The 17,149-nt window shown below is 39.3% G+C and overlaps 1 protein-coding gene across 1 annotated transcript in view; it reads left to right on the top strand.

Moving 5' to 3' along the window:
* BAZ2A (bromodomain adjacent to zinc finger domain 2A) overlaps window positions 1–17,149 on the top strand; it is a 3,667,728-nt gene that overhangs the window by 1,836,093 nt on the left and 1,814,486 nt on the right. The window contains exon 17 of the mRNA XM_044083634.1: window positions 15,129–15,203. Coding sequence (XP_043939569.1) covers window positions 15,129–15,203 — 75 coding nt within the window. The remainder of the gene's footprint in view (window positions 1–15,128; window positions 15,204–17,149) is intronic.

The raw sequence follows: 17,149 nt of genomic DNA, 5'->3' as shown, positions 1-17,149 counted from the left end.
CCCAGACACATCTTCACTGTTGCAAATCAAATTCCAGTCCCCACCTATAAGTAATGTTCATTGCTGAAAGTTGATTATTTCTCCCAGAATTTTCTTAAGCTCCATTATAGCAGTTTTGGTGGAAATTGACGATGTAGTAGTGCAGCAGTAGCATTGCCGCCTCACAGCAAGAGATTTTCCAGTTCAGTTCTCTGCTAGAGTTCCTTCTATGTGGAGTCTGCATGTCCTCCCTGCGTGCGTGTGGGTTTCCTCCGGGTGCTTCGGTTTCCTCCCACATTTCGAAGACATGCGTCTGGAGCATTTCTCCCCAGGCCTCCGTTGAAAATTGGCTTTGTTCCAGGTCAGACTTTCCTGGTAAACAAATGTTAAATAAATAAATAATAAATAAATAAATAAATAAATATAAATACATGCCAGTGTAATCCTCCTCCTTTGCCAGTAGCCCCTTAGTTCTACATGTCTGCCATTATTGTCTTTTGTTATCCTCTTCTATTACTATTGGAGCTCCTCTTGCAATTAATATAAGTATGCTTCTCTTCCTTTGCCCCAGGTGTTCTGCTGAATAACCGTCCTGAAAAACCTTTCTTTATCAAATTCACATGTTCAGTTTTTTCCAAGTGTGTCTCCTGTAGCATAGCTATTTGTACTCTGTATTTTTAATATAGTTCACTACTCTTTCTTTTCTCTACTTAATCTGTGAAACCATTAATGTTTAAAGACATTATAGAAAGAATCATATTCTTGAGGGATTATTATTCCCACGTTTTATGTATATCAACTTTTTTGTTAAATGTCTGGTTCCAGCTTTTGTGTTATATGCATGCACTGTTTTGCAGGTTAATCTTTTATACAGTTATTTCTTGTCATTCCTGTTTAAGCCTAAGTCATATCTCACTGAATTTTTTGTTTTATTGAAAACCCTCAAACAAAAATACACGCACACACACACTACCTCCCCAAAACCTACTAACTTAATAATAACACACAAAACTATGCATATCTTCAAATATTGAAGTTTTACCCTCCTAATAGGAACAAAAGTTCCAAACTGATAGCCATACAGACAGACTCAAGCTTAACAGAAAGATTAGCCATGCTAAGATGCATGGTAGAGCCTGTGATTCCTGTAAGTGCTGTCTGGTTTTGCCTTATCTTTATAGCACTTTCAACTGGGAAAACGCATGAATGCTTTCAGAAAACATTTTCTCCAAGCCATTTCTCTTTATCAGATTGTCTGCTAGTGACATGAGAACCAGATACAAAACTGTTTGCTAGGGGACAAAAGCCTTATAATAGTCAGTTTTCTTTTTCATTTACTTGCTTTCTTTTAAAACTTGTTACTGTATGAAGCTAATGGCCTTAACCCAGTCATTCCCATATGAATGGATGAGAAAAAGCAGACTAATTTTTCTTTTGCATGCTCTTTTAACCAGATTTTTTTTACATTGCATTGCCTACATTTCTTAAAACTGAACAAGGATAAAGAGAGAAAAAGAATCAAAAAGGAAAACAGGAGCACCTGTTTACATTAGTATCCCCATTACACTAAAAAATAACTGAAAAAAAACTTTATAACATGCAAAGAAAATCATGCACCACTTGAATACTACTACTAAGAAAAAAAATTAACTTAGTTACCTTTCTCCCTCCTGAGTATTTTCTGAACATTAATGACATGAAGTAAGGCATGTGGTTTAGAGTCCCCTACAAGTTTAACAAAGTCCAGAAAAGTCCAATATTTCCATATTTTTGTCCTGTCCTGTTTCACAAATATACTTATTGCATTGTAATCCCACATTTGTTAGTTTCCAAGGCACTGATTTTAGTGTCCAAATGTTAATGACATGAAATGAGGCATATGCTTGAGAGTCCCGCACAAGTTTAATGAAGTCCAAGAAAGTCCAATATTTCCAGATTTTATTGTTTTTTTTCCTGTTCATTTCCATGTCATAAACGCTGTGTGTGCTTCTTCTCCAGTGCACTCTTGGTCTTCTGGTCAACTCCCGTGCTTTTTTTCCCTCTCTCAATCATTTTACATTGGAATACTGGGAAAGGTTTCACTGGCACAGTCTGTCTGTGGTCTTTATTTCTAGAAGAACAAGAAGCAGAATCTGCTTCTGTTTCACATCTCACTTTTTGTTGGACAAGCTTTTGTATTTCTTCCTTAGCATGTACGTCATCAAAATATGTTTTTGTTCGTCCAGGGAAAAACATTTTGAAGATAGCTGGGTACAGCAGTTTGAATCTCATGCCTGCTTCTCGACATTCCCTGAATGATGGGATAAATTTATTCCTTTTCTGCTTGGTGTACAGTGAGTAGTCATTCTCCACAAACAGTCTGCTGTCTCCCACTTTTAGTACTTTGTCCTTCTGCCAGAGTTTTGTGAGAATCAACTCTATTTTTGCTAGTAAGATTGCATATTTATTATTAAACGTCTAGGTTGTTTTCTCATAGCCAGGTTTAGGTTATACACATGATGTACCCTTTCAGTTAACAATTCCTAATGTGGAATACCAGCCCAGTTGCTTATTTGTGCTTTCATGAAATTAATACAGTCTGTTCCTTACAGCTTCTCTGGTACAGCAGAAAATCTCAGGTTTCCCTTCATGCTTTGTCCTCTAGTTCTATTATTTTTTAAACATCTTTTCTTGTGCAGTCTCACATTCAGCCTCTCTTTTCTTCATTTCAGCATCTGAGTTTCGTAGTTTTATCACATTATCTGAGTATTTGTTTAACGCTTCTTCCATTTTTTCCAGCCATTTATTGTTTGAGTTGATATACTCCATCAGTGTTTCATTTATTTTAGTCAGGCCTGTGGGCAGTTCCTTTATACTTTCCTCAAGGTTGCTAGAAGTTATGTCTGGAGCTTGCACATCTTTTTGCTAGCTACAGGACTTTCCTCAGTCAGTGTGTTTTCAACCACTTTTGTAACTGGTTTTCCATCAGGACTTCTGCATTTCTTTTTTACCTGGCATCCAGGCAGTGCAGTTACTGAAATTTACTCAGAAATCCAGGTCCACTGACTTTCTGTGCTAAGTTTCTATTTTCACACTGGGAGAGCTGTAATTAAGCTGTTACTCAATGCGCAGCCATCTTGGAATTTCTCAGGAGGAAAGAATACTATTAACTGGAGACTTAAATTTACCAGAAGAAGGTTGGAATAATATTGATTCGACAACCTTGGTAAGGAAATTATTCACAACGTATGTTCAGGAACAACAGTTGCTTCCGATTGTAAAAAAAAAAAATTAAATAACTTCCAGGGAACAGAACATACTAGACATTGTTTGTGTTCTTAAAGAAATTACTGTTACTTCAAGTCCAGTCAAGTTTTACCACCTTTGATGTGCATTGATCATGGGGTTATAAAGGTTAAGTTGTTGCTAAATAATTTTGCTAAACTGAAATCTAAACCAGTGCACAGAAAATTAATTACAGATTATATGGAAGCAGTACAGTCACTATGTAAAACCAACTGGAGTGATGTGTTCAGTGGAAAACTGCAGATGGAATGGAGAAAGTTTTGAAAGAGAAATTGAGTGCAAAAAAATAAAAAAAAAATGTTTAACATCAGGATCTAGGCATGCAATGTCAGAGGAATATACTTCCATAAGAACAAGATACCCGATTAAAGTGAAAAAGAAAAAATATAAGAAAATGAAGAGAGGTTGAACTACAACTTTGAAAACTGAAATAAACTAGCTGGACAAGCATAGTGTGAGACATGGTCAAAAAAAATTTGAAAAAAATTTATATAAAGATATTGAGCATAATAAGAAATCTTTTTATGCATACGTAAGATGTGGAAGGAGTAAAGCCATACAAATTGATTAACTCTGTAGATTCTAAAATGTATTCTCAGACACAGCAGATTATAGATATATTTACAAAATCTTACGCAAAACAATTTGGCTTAACAAAGAGGGTGGTAAGTTGTCCTAGTTGCATCCAGTTAACCGTAGAAACCGGAATCAAATTAGAGTATATTAAAAAACAACTCTGCAAACTAGATCCAAACAAAGCACAGGAATGAGACAGAATTAGTAATAATAACCTGAGAACACTTTAGCAAGAATTTACAGTACCCTTATATCTGTTATTTATTAGGTCATATAAATATGGGGAGATTCCTCAAGATTGGAGACATGCACTTTTTAAATCTGTCTTTAAGGGAAATGGGAGTAGGACAAACCCAGAGTCATATAGAGCCTTAAGCCTACTTTCATGTTGTGGAAAAGTAACGAAAAAGGTAATATTGGATAAGTTATGGTCAGAATTGAATATGTTGGGACTTGACACCATATATCAGCATGCATATGTTGAAAATAGATCTATTACCACCTGTAACATGATGTTCTATAACAATATAAATAACAGCTATGACTAAAAATTGTGCTGTGATGTAATTTATATAGATTTAACATCAGGACTTGATAGGATCATACACAAAACACTGATCAATAATTAGAATAACTAGACATCAATGTGTTCTTGATAACATGGATAGCTGCATGACTTACAAATGGGTGAAATTCTTGGTTACAGTCAGGGTGTCCCACAGGGCTCTCTCCTAGGCCCTTATTTGTTTAAATTGTATCTTTCAGAACTAACTTTTACATTTGAGGTGCTCTACAGTCTATATGCAGATGACCTGAAAATGGTTAAACTGATTACATGTGTTACAGGCAAGGCATGTCTGCAAAAGAACTTGACTTAATTGACCATTTGGGCACAGTAGAATAATATGCTGGTAAATACATCAAAAACTAAGCATATGATGTTTGGGAGACATAAATTGAAAGGTGAATATTTAACGCAGCACACAGTGATTGGGTAGGGTTGATTATCTTTGAGTTTTTCTAATCATGTCAACTAGTTTGTTAATGATAGTTATAGAAGTGTATGTTGTATAAAAAGATTTATAAAGTCTAGGAAATCAGAAGTGATGAAGTCATTGTTTATTAGTTACAGTAGACCTGAACCTGTGTGGAATAACAATATGGAAACCTTATAAGAAAACAAGCATGATTAAATTGGAAGGAGTACAGCAGAAATATACCAAGGGCATCCATGGATGTGAAAATTTAAGTTATGAAAGACTAAAATATCTGAACTTGTACAGTGTCTCTCAGATATCTAAGAGGAGATCTTATTCAGTGTATAGAGCATTTTGAGACAGCTTATCTCGGGGAATGTTTGGGTTATCAAAAAGTACTAGAGAATCATCAACCAACCTATGTAGAAGATTCTGTAGGAAAGAGAAGTATACTAATTGGTTCTCTGGGAGAAGGGAAGGCAAAGGAAACTGTGGCAACTCTGATGCAGTCAGTGTTGAGGAGTGATATGCCAGTGAGTTCCCATATGAAAGAGCAACAGATGACACAGGATGAAATTGAAGAGAATGTGGCACAGGAATATGCTCTGGAACTTCCTGTAGAATGGCCCCAGGAAAAGGAGAACAAAGAAAGTGCCCTTAGTTTAGAAGAAATGATCCAAAAGAAGAGTTGCTTGATTTAATAGAGATGGACAGAGATATTAAGATCAATGAAATAAATAGACTAGAGAAAGTCAATAAATCCCCAAAAGTTAGAAGTTTGATTAAACAAATGAATTCAGTAATTAGGATTGTTCATAGAGATTTATGTGAGATAACAAAAGTAAATAGGATATATTACTGTGCAGTTAAATTAATAACAGATAAAGTCTTGCCACAAAAACACAGGATAGTAAGGGAAAGGAATGGGAGAAATTGAATGCCATTATGGAAGTATTGAATAGAGAAATCTATAAAGCAATTAAGGTAAGAAGTGTCACTGTTAGAAGATTATAGAAGAGGAAACAGATCAACAGAAATACCCAGAAAGATAGACGTGATAAAAGCAATGTGCAGTATCAGAACAGATCAGGATCTATCATGCACTATCAGAAACAATAAACTAAAAATATCAGCACATGCAGAAAAACTTAGAAGTTGTGCAGGTAAATATAAAGGAAAAGTACAAAATAAGTAATTAATTGTTAACCCCAAAAAACATTTATAGAGATGTGGGAAATGAGGCAAAAGGAATTGAAACACCAAAAAAAGAAGAAATAGATCATTTTGGAGAAATATCTGTGAAGATCCTGTGGAACATAACAAAGATGCTAAATGGATAAGAGAACTAAAAGAAAGAATAAGAAGTTCAAATGTACAGGATATGGAATTGGATGAAGTAACGGCCAGAGAGATTGAAATAAAGTTAAGAAAAGCTCCTAATTGGAAAACCCCAGGCCCAGATGCAATACCTAACTTCTGGCTAATGAAGATTTAGCCATGAGTAAGAACTATTTATATGCACACCCCAGACAGACAGCAGCCTGGTTAACAACAGGAAAAACAATACTCCTACTTAAGAGTGAAACTGCAAGTTATCCTAAAAACTATAGACCCATAACTTGCCTTCCAACGACATGTAAACTATACACTGGAATTGATGTTGACAGAGTTTATAGTCATTTAGAAGAAAACTTAATCATGGCAATAGAACAAAAGGGTGATAAAAGAAGTCATATGGAACAAAGGATCATTTGTTGTTAAAGTCATAATGGAGAAATGTAAAAAGGGGAAGAATCTAAGTAATGCATGGACAGACTACAAAAAAGCATTTGACAGTATCCCACATTCATGGATAAAAGAGTGCTTAAAAATGTATGAGATACAGCCTACGCTGATCAGTTACATTGCAGTGGCAAACCACTTTGCAGTTAAGCCATGTTAAAGGACAAACTATTATTCCAAGGATAAAAATTCAAAGGGGGATAGTCTCTGGTGACTCTGCCACTGCTGCTCTTTTGTCCTGCCGTTAACCCATTAAGCTGTCTACTTAACAGATTAGATCATGGCTATAATTTGCCTCCCAGAATACAACAAAGTATAAAGACGCATCATCTTCTTTTTGTAGATGATTCAGATGAAGAACTGAAAGCACAACTGCAAGTGGTCAAAACGTTTTCAGATGGTCTTAATAAATGTGCAAAAGCAACCTTTAAAGCAGAAAAGCTGCAGCACCAGGAATACATTAGTTTAGGACAGGAATCTGATATAAAATAACTTGAGCATGAGGGAATGCATAAATATTTGGGAATTGATGAAGGATCAACAATAAAACATGAACAAATATGAATAAAACTTAGTGAGGAATATTTTAGAAGGCTAAAATTAATACTGAAAACAGCATTGACATGTAGGAAAAGAATCAAAGTTGTAAGCCAATTTGCTCCTCCTGCCATAACATACAGTTTTAGAATGATCTACTGGCCCCAAAAGATGTTGGATAAGTTGGAGAGGAAAACAAGAAGGATGCTTCATGATCATCAAATGATTTATAAAAATTAGTGTATACCAAGACTATATATTCACCGTTCTGAAGGAGGCATGGGCTGCCTCCAGACTGATTACTTGTATAGATCTGCAGTTGTGTGGCTGCATACATATCTGCTGACCTCACAAGATCCAAACATAGTGAAAGTTTTGAAACATGAGGAGAATAAGTCTAAGATGACTTCCCTGCTTAGTTTAGCAGAAGCATATCAGCTTCAGGTGGGAATGGAAATCAAACCAGAAATAGACAAAAATTAGGCAGCAACTGAACGTGCCAAAAAACAAAAAGAATATAAGGTGTGGGATCAGATGAGAATGCAAGAAATGTGGAAAATTCATAAATATAGTTATGGTATAGAAAACTCTTGGCACAACCTCATGTTGATCGAGGAATGGTTAAGGAGAGATGAATTTAAACCAAAAGATGAAAGGTTGATATTATTGGCCCAAGATAGTGGACTATGAACGCATTGGTTTACAAAGTCCATTGAACATGTGGGAGAAAGACATATGTAGGTTTTGTAAAACAGAATTGGAAACAATCACCCACCTTGTTGCTGGTTGTGATATACTAATGGCAGAAGGACTGTATACTGAAAGGCATAATGATGTGGCAAGACTGTTGCATTGGGTATTGTGCAAACATAATGCAAACATTATAATACTGAGGTAGCTAAAAAACGCTGGAAATGTGGCACAAAGCATTATAGAAAATGATGGTTTATATCACATGGGATCACCCATTACCTACAGCTGAAAAAATAGAGATGCATATGGTATATCTGGTCCAGATGTGGGGAACGCTTCAGATAGATCTGTTAAACTCCTTTCAAAACAGACAGTTGGAAAAGAATTTTGAGACATTATTGCAGCTCTGTTTGCTGGACAGAAACATTCTCGTTCCCATGGAAGGGAATGTTTGTTTATGTATTTCCACCCTTTCCACTGATACCCAAGGTACTTATGAAGATTTAGAAAGAATTACCAAAGACCATTTTGGTGATCCTGTTTTAGCCCAGGCAGTGTTGGTTCTTTAGATGAATTTGGCTAAGGGCAATTACTACAAGCTTCCTCACACTCTGCTAACAGCCTGCAAGATTCTATCCTGATACCTTTTAGGCAGTTGTTCCATGATGATGTGCTGCAGGGGTCAAGAAAACCTGCAGCTATAAAATGTTATGTTTACAAGTGGAAGAAATTGTCTAGGTAGGGCCTAACCAATATCAGAGGTCCCAGTATGGTGTCTATCTCTCTGGTTTTGCTTTGAGCACAATCTTTAAACATGGAAATGTTATAGCAGCAAGTGGAACTTGAGTAATACAGCATGTACTTGGGAGTAAAGTTTCACAGCAACATTTCTGTGTTACCTGTATTTTAGCCATGCCAGACCACTGGTTGAAGAAGTGGTAGACATGCCCATTTCAAGCAGGAGAGAGTACAACAAATTACTGCCTTTTGTCACATTGTTATTTTGTTTTTGTCTGCCACTGCTGATCAAAGTGTTAAACCAAGTCCTGGTTGCAGGTGTTTTGGCACATACATTCTGCTGAAATAGAAAGAATATGCAGAAGAGGAGCAGAATGTATCATCACTGCCATGCCTGCTAGGACTGGACAGGACTGCAAATAAGTTATGCACTGTTTTACTGGTAATCTGATGGTGAAGGTGAAAATTTGCTTGCTGTTAAGAAAGCATTGCACACTGGAAGCTATTGAGGGGAGGGAAAATAATCTGCCGGAGACTGGGAGAATAAACTTCTAGAAGATCTTCATGTGTTGTTAGGCCCATCCTGCACCACCTGTCTTTGTGGTATTTAAACCTTGTTGCTTGTTTTCTATTGGACACAGCACAGGGGACAATAGGGCTTGAAGGCTTCCCACTTCACTGATAAAAAGCAGGATGTTCATAGTGTTTCACTGTTGCAGTCATTACACTTGGGTTATCCTGGTGGCAGGCTACCCGCAGTCGGCCTGAATTCCAAAGTCCTGGTCCGGCGTCGGTTGCTGTCGCCTCTTCCCTGACGTTAGTGCGCCAGGGGTATAGAAGATGCAGCCGACGCCATTTTCTTCGGTCTTTCTTGCCCTAAGCAAAAGCAGTTTGCAAGTGCCGGTCGGCCGACTCCTGAGATTTTCAAATCGAATTTCAGATCCGAAGTCTTCAATAAAGCTAAGTACCTTGTTGGGGAAACTTTTTTTTCTTGCTCCAGACCGATGTCAGAAAAAGTTAACAATTGTATTTCTTGTGGGAAGCAAATACCTCATAAGGATTTACATTCTTACTGTATTCCTTGCCTAGGCCCAGACCACGACGTTGCTAACTGTCGGTTTTGTGCTAGATTTAACCAACGCACTATTAAGCGTTGGTACGATTTTGCCTTTCATTACTTTGGCCGAAGATTTAATTATATAATGCCGTCGGAACAGCCGACGACCGGAGTTTATAAAAAAACAAGGAAAAAGAAAAGGACAGGCATCCGAGGTCCAAAACCGACGAAGAGGCCTCCGCTAGGCCAGTCGCTGGTTTGCCGGTTCTCAGTGAGGCACTTTCGCAGTCCCTGACACCCTCTACCTCAGAGCCACAGGCCGCTTCCGTCTCCCACGTGGAGCCAACTAGGCCTCTGGATACTCAAGGTATTGGACACTCGGAAACTATTCCCTCAGATGGGTCCGGAGCCACTGAGCAGGCATCGGCTTCTGAGGGTGTTTTCAGACCTACACAGTTATATGTCAAGCAAACCTCAGTTTCAAAGGCAAAGACTAAAACAGCTCTAAAGACAAAGAAACAAGAACAGCATTCTCCTGGACAGACTTCCATGCCTAAGAAACAGATGCTTAAAATGGCCGAAGACCTAATTACTTTGATCAGGGGTTCCCATCCTCCTCCTGATAAGAGGCCTAGGCAAGAGACAGAATGTGACTCTTCTGATCAGGTTTCCATTTCCTCTGACTCCTCTTCTGAACAGGGATACTCTCTTCCTCCCTATGAGGATTCTGATGCTGAAGAATCTATTCCTTCAGCTTCTCCTCCTGAGGATTATTCTTTTGGGGAAACCCTGCATACCATGAGGGAGCATTTTCACTGGGAGAGCCAAGATTACCCAGAATCTAAGAAAAGGCTCGGAGACTTTCTTTTACTACCTCAGCACAGACCTCTTGCTATTCCACCTGTTCTAGACATTGTAGATGTATTTTCAGAGTCCAGCCTGTCTCCTGACTCTTTACCTCCTGCACCTGTTAAGCCAGACAGATAGAACAGGGTTCCAGACTCACATAAATTTCTATATAAAAACCCTGCTGCTGACCCAGAAACTATATCTCAGGGTCCCAAAGGCATCAAGGCTTCCACTGCAAAAAACCCTGTCCCCTCGATAGGAATTCTAAGGCACTGGACAGATGGGGGAAAAAAGTTTACACTTCTGCTACCTTGGCTGTAAGGGCTTTAAATTGTCATTTTCATATGCTTAAATATCAGCAATACTTAATGTCACTACTAAAACAGAAAATGTTGACAAATTCTGAATGTTCTGATAACAAGGAAATGCAGGATTTATTGCATGCAGCTGAACAAGTGGGAAAGCATACTTTGCAATGTGGTTTTGATTCACTGGAGGCCTCTTGCAGGGCCGCTGTCACGGGTTCTGTCATTAGAAGGCATGCTTGGTTAAAGGAACAGAATCTGCCTGATCATGTTAACAGATTATTCAGATAGATCTGTTAACCTCCTTTCAAAACAGACAGTTGGAAAGAAATTTTGAGAGACATTATTGCAGCTCTGTTTGCTGGACAGAAACATTCTCGTTCCCATGAAAGGGAATGTTTGTTTATGTATTTCCACCCTTTCCACTGATACCCAAGGTACTTCTGAAGATTTAGAAAGAATTACCAAAGACCATTTTGGTGATCCTGTTTTAGCCCAGGCAGTGTTGGTTCTTTAGATGAATTTGGCTAAGGGCAATGATGCTTTGTTTGGTGTTAAGGCAGAAGACGTGTTGAAAAAAATGGAGGATAAAGCAAAATCTATGCAGACAGTTAAGGATTTCCTACAGGTACAGCCACCCAGATTTAGCAGGAACTGGCCTTCAAAGAATTGGTCCTTTCCAGTGTCAGACAGGCCACAAAGAGGCAGATACAGACGCCCTAGAGGCAGATCCCAGCCCCAAGGCTCATACAGGCCTAAACAATGGGGTGCTTCTACCTCCAAAAGCGGAGAAGACAAATCACAGCCATACAGGAAACAGTCCCAATGACTTTCCTCTGCCAATGCCAAACACTTATCTTTTGGCAGCACCCTTAGGGGGAAAACTAGCACTTTTTTTTACAAAATTGGCACATGATCACCCAGGATAAATGGGTCTTGAATATAGTGTCTCAGGGCTACAGGTTCCACTTTCACACCCTTCCAAAGACAAAAGGTATGTCAGACCTGCCACACAATCAATGAGCAGAGGCACAAAAGCAAGTTTCATCCCTTATGGACATGAGGGCTATTCAGCGAGTACCACAGCAAGAGCAGGGACAAGGATTTTACTCAAGACTTTTCTTAGTACCCAGAAAGGACAAAGCCTGGAGACTAATACTGGACCTGTCTATTCTAAACACTTTTCTGGACGTTTCAAAATTCAGAATGTTGACTCTGCAGCAGCTTCTGCCCATGCTGGGCAAGAAGGCTTGGCTTGTAACTTTGGACCTCAGAGGCATACCTGCATGTCCCAATCAGACAATCTTGCAGAAGATACCTCAGATTCATAGCTGGTTCAATGCACTACCAATTCTCTGCACTGCCCTTTGGCTTATCTACTTCGCCCAAAGTCTTCACAAAATGCCTGGCACCAGTAATTGCATTTTGCAGACAAAGAGGAATACAAATATATCCCTACTTGAATGACTGCCTTATACAAGCAGAGAACAAGGACATTATACTGAAGCATCTGGCATTTGTAAAAAGATGACTAATTTGCCTAGGGTACACAGTGAACGAAAAGAAATCAAAACTGGTACCCTATCAAGAGATAATATTCCTGGGTGCAAGCTTAAATACAACTGGCCAGATGGCTTATCTCACGCCAGACAAACAAAGGCAACTGACTTCTTACTTCAAAATGTTGGCAACAAAGACCCAGTTATCCGCAAGAAAAATTCTGCAGGCTTTGGCCTTCATGGCATCCTGCATTCTACTAATTCCATATGCAAGACTGCATATGAGGAAACTACAATGGTATCTAAAAAGTGTTTGGACTCAACATTGGCACAGCCTGGAAACATTAATTACTCTCATTCCCTGCCTGCAACAGGAGTTTCGATGGTGGGCACAGGCCTGTCACCACAACAAGGGACAGCCATTCACTTTACCCACAGCCAGGCAGACACTAACAACAGATGCATCAGATTATGCCTGGGGGGCCCACATGGCAGGAAAATGTATTCAGGGCACATGGCCCGCAAGCCAAATGCATCTTCATATCAATCAAAAAGAGATGCTAGCTGTACAGAATGCCCTGACAGCCTTCAAGGATCTACTTCATCCAGGACAACTGCTGATAAAGACAGGCAATACTACAGTTATGTGGTACATAAACAAGCAAGGAGGCACACATTCCTACCCCCTCTGCAGACAAGCCATGACTTTGTGGAACACAGCATTGACTTATCAAGTACACCTGCAAGCACAATTCCTGCCAGGAAAGACAAACACTCTGGCAGACGAACTAAGCAGAAACCTCATGGATCCTCACGAGTGGAAACTAGATCCACAAATCTTCACCATGTTAACAGGGAAATGGAAATGCCCAGACATACACCTATTTGCCTCCCCTCACAACTGCCAGCTACAGAGATTCTGCACAAGGACTTATCACAAACAAGCATGGAAAGTGGACGCCCTATCATTCAGCTGGAAAGCCCTTACAGTATATGCTTTTCCTCCACAGCCTCTCCTCCCCAAGGTACTCCTAAAGGTCAGACAAGAGAAGCCAAAAAGGATCCTGATTGCCCCAGACTGGCCACGCCAGCAATGGTACCCAATCCTAAAGAGCTTGTCTCAAGGCCCAGCCTGGACATTACCTCAAATTCCTCATTTGCTGACCCAACAAAACAATCGGATCCTGCACAGCCAACTCAGAACCCTAAATCTGGCTGCTTGGTGGATAATATAACCATTCAGAACACACCTCTCTCTAAAGCAGTTATGGATGTTATTTTGGAGGCCCAGCACCAGAAAATCTTATGCAGAAAAATGGAAGAGATTCTGTGCTTGGAACCAGGCACAAGAAATGGACACGCTTGAACCAAATATTCCTCAGATTTTACAATACCTAACTGAGAAGCTGGACAAAGGCTTATCCTTCTCATCAATTAAGATCCATGCCTCTGCCATTTCAGCTCATTACAATACGGACCCACCTATTTTTTCACATCCAGTGCTAAGGCAGTATCTCAGAGGGGCAAAAAACATAAGACCTCCAAGGAGAGCCCCAATACCTGCATGGGACCTCAATTTTGTCTTGGAAAAGCTCACACTGCCTCCTTTTGAGCCAGCCAGTACAGCTGAGATAAAATACTTATCATGGAAAACAGCTCTGCTCCTAGCAATAACTTCAGCAAGAAGAGTGTCAGAGTTACAGGCACTAATGGCTGTGGAACCTTTTATTATTTTCCATCCAGACAGGGTTTCTCTAAGGACAAACCCAACATTTATGCCTAAGGTAGTGTCCAGTGTGGCTCTTAACCAAACCATACATTTGCCTACCTTTTATCCAAACCCGTAGAATAAGGGGGAGAGACTTCTGCATTCTTTGAACATACACAGACAGCTATGCTTTTACTTGGACAAAACTACTTGGATAAAGCTTTCAGAAAGACTGAGCAACTCTTAGTGGCATATGCTGCAGGATTGCAAAGAAAAGCTATTTCAAAGCAGACTATTTCAAAATGGATAGGCCACTGCATTCACAACATGGCAAATCAGTGCCTAAGGGCATTAGGCCACATTCAACTAGAGCAGCAGCCTTCCTCAGAGGAGTCCCAACCAAGGACATTTTGGAGGCTGCAACTTGGACTTCAGTGCACACTTTTGCAAAGCACTACCACTTACCTCTTTACTCTAAATCCAGAGCAGGCTTTGCCACTGCAGTTCTGCAGGGCCTCATAGCCACTCCTAATTCTATTTAGGCCCAGCCACCCAACCTCAGCTTTGGGATTCAACCCAAGTGTAATGACTGCAACAGTGAAACACGATGAACATAGTACAGTTGTGTACCTACCATAAATGTAGATGTTCGAGTGTATTCACTGTTGCAGTCCAGGTTACCCTCCCACCATCCCCCTTTCATTGCTGGGACTTATCTGTACTTCTCTATTCTATACAACCTATGTGGTGTATTTGCTTGTAGATGAAGGTAATGTTTATGTTAGTGCATCCATTTTTATGAGCAGTATTTTTAGCCTACCCTCTTGGGGGCACCTGACATCTGGGGCAAGAAAAACTGAAGAAAATGGCGTCGGCTGCATCTTTTATACCCCTGGCACACTGACATCAGGGAAGAGGCAACAGCAACCGATGCCAGACCAGGACTTTGGAATTCAGGCCGACTGCGGGTAGCCTGCCAGCAGGATAACCCAAGCGTAATGACTGCAACAGTGAATACACTCGAACATCTACATTTATGGTAGGTACACAACTGTACTTTTTCTGTAGAGCTTAATTGAATCTTAATGAGGAATATTGGTGATATAAGAGAAATCATTTTCCATTGTACTTTTTTCTTTGCAGGGAGATAGACAAAACCCTGGACAACATGGCAGATTACAGAAGGAACAAGTGGATTATAGAAGGCAAGCTCCGCAGGTAACAAATACAGTAATAAAAACTAAGTTATTTGTATTCACAGACCACACACATAGTTTACCCAGAAACTTACATAAACGTTTTATGTTTATTATGTTTCTTATGCTGTTATACTGTTAGGGATGGTTTCTTATTTTAAAGCAGAGCATCCAGCTATGATGCTGACAGTCCTGCATTAAATTCACATCTTCATACCAGAGTGCTGGAGTTTAAGAGAATGGCTAATAGAATGAAAGTGTCTGACATAATCTTTTGGTGTTGTACCCGTTTCCATTTGAGACAGGGAGAAATGCGGTATGCCTGCCTACTATTGTAGGAGAAGGTGAAAGGCCTTTGCAAAAAATGCAGCCTCCTGCATGATGGAGGGGTAGTGGGAAAGGTAGGAGCATAACTTAGTAAATGCCTTTTGTTGAGGGCAGGCATCCAGTCTTTCACACAGCAGGGAAACTGATAAGGTTATGTTCTTTGAAGGCATGACCCTCTCCCCAAGTAAAAAAAAGCACATTATAGTCTTCTCAGTCTTGATTCTGTGAAGTGCTGTTTGATCTCTGTTATACTTCTGAATGTCTACTAAGATTGTTTCTGTTATGCTTGTGACCAAGTATGTGTACTCTATTGCTTTTTTGTTGTCCTCTTCAAGAACTATTAGCTTACTGGTCAGAAAAAGTGTTTTTATTATTTTGTATATCTGTGCATTTTGTAACGGTCATCTTTTGCAGAAATAATCTGCATACCTTTAAATTCTGCATAGTGTGGTGAACGTAAGCATTGTTAATATCTTGTTAACATTTAAAGCCTGAAAGTCATAGCATATAGGTTAATGAATTATTAAAGCGTATATTTTGTGAGGATTTTGTACATCTCTGAAGCATACTGCACTTTAAAACATTGAGTTAATATTTGCAATTATTACTATGGTAAAGCGCTGTCGTCTCACAGCAAGATGTTGTCGCGTTCGATTCTCAGCTAGAGCGTTTACTGTGTGGAGGCATGCGTGAATGGGAGTGCCTTCGTTGAAGGTTGTGTGTCAGGGCTGGTAACTCGGCACTTAAAAATCCACTACCAAACATTAGCGGACCGGAGTTCCACTGTGGCGACCCCTAACCCATAAGCCGAAAGACACAACAGATATGGCAATACACAGAGAAGACAGGAAGCTGAAACTTTCAAAGGTTTCCTTGGTAACAGTCTTGAAAATGCTAAGAGATTTGGGTGCCATATTATTATTTACATACAGACTTTATGGTGTATGCAAGTAATAAAACTGGAATAAGATTTTAATGACAATAAAACATGTAGGTTTAGTCTAGTCTTTGATCTTGTCCTTCTGTTTACTACATTGCTGTAACAGCAGCTTTACAAATGGATGCTGTACTTCAGTGCATAGGGGTTGGTAGCCCCCCCTTTTTTTTCCACTTATTTGGTGCCTTGATTTCACGTTTCGTGAAACGTGTCTGAATGGGAAGAATTCCATTTACAGTACAGTGTTATCTTACAGTGCATTTGAGTTTAGATATGTGACCCTTTCTCTGAAGGAATAGTTGTGAATGTTGGCCTTAAGTCATCTCCGTTGTAGTTACCATATCTGCTTTCTGTTTTCTGTTCTTATACTGCTGCTTCAGTTCAGTGCTTCCAGCCTGCATTTTTTTGAAGAACTGTGTCTGTATCATGTCCTCTTTGCTCTTGTCATACATTATGTCCTTAAAGAACTGTGTCTATATCATGTTGTTTTTGCTCTTGTCTTCTATTATGTGTATCTCCAGTATTCTGAGCATTTCTCATACTGCAGACCTCCAGTCATCTTACATCTTTATTATCCATTCTTTGCCAGCTTGGTGACTCAGTCTGCTAATAGTCAACGTACATGTTCATGTCTAGTTTTTGTAATTGGTGGCTGCTGCTGCTTTTTTTTTTTTTTTTTTTTAGAAGTTTTTAACTTTGATGGT

The sequence above is a fragment of the Protopterus annectens genome, chromosome 9.part0, assembly GCF_019279795.1.
Source record: "Protopterus annectens isolate FY-2018-M chromosome 9.part0, PAN1.0, whole genome shotgun sequence".
Lineage (NCBI taxonomy): Eukaryota > Metazoa > Chordata > Ceratodontiformes > Protopteridae > Protopterus > Protopterus annectens.
This window is presented reverse-complemented; position numbering and strand designations above follow the sequence as displayed.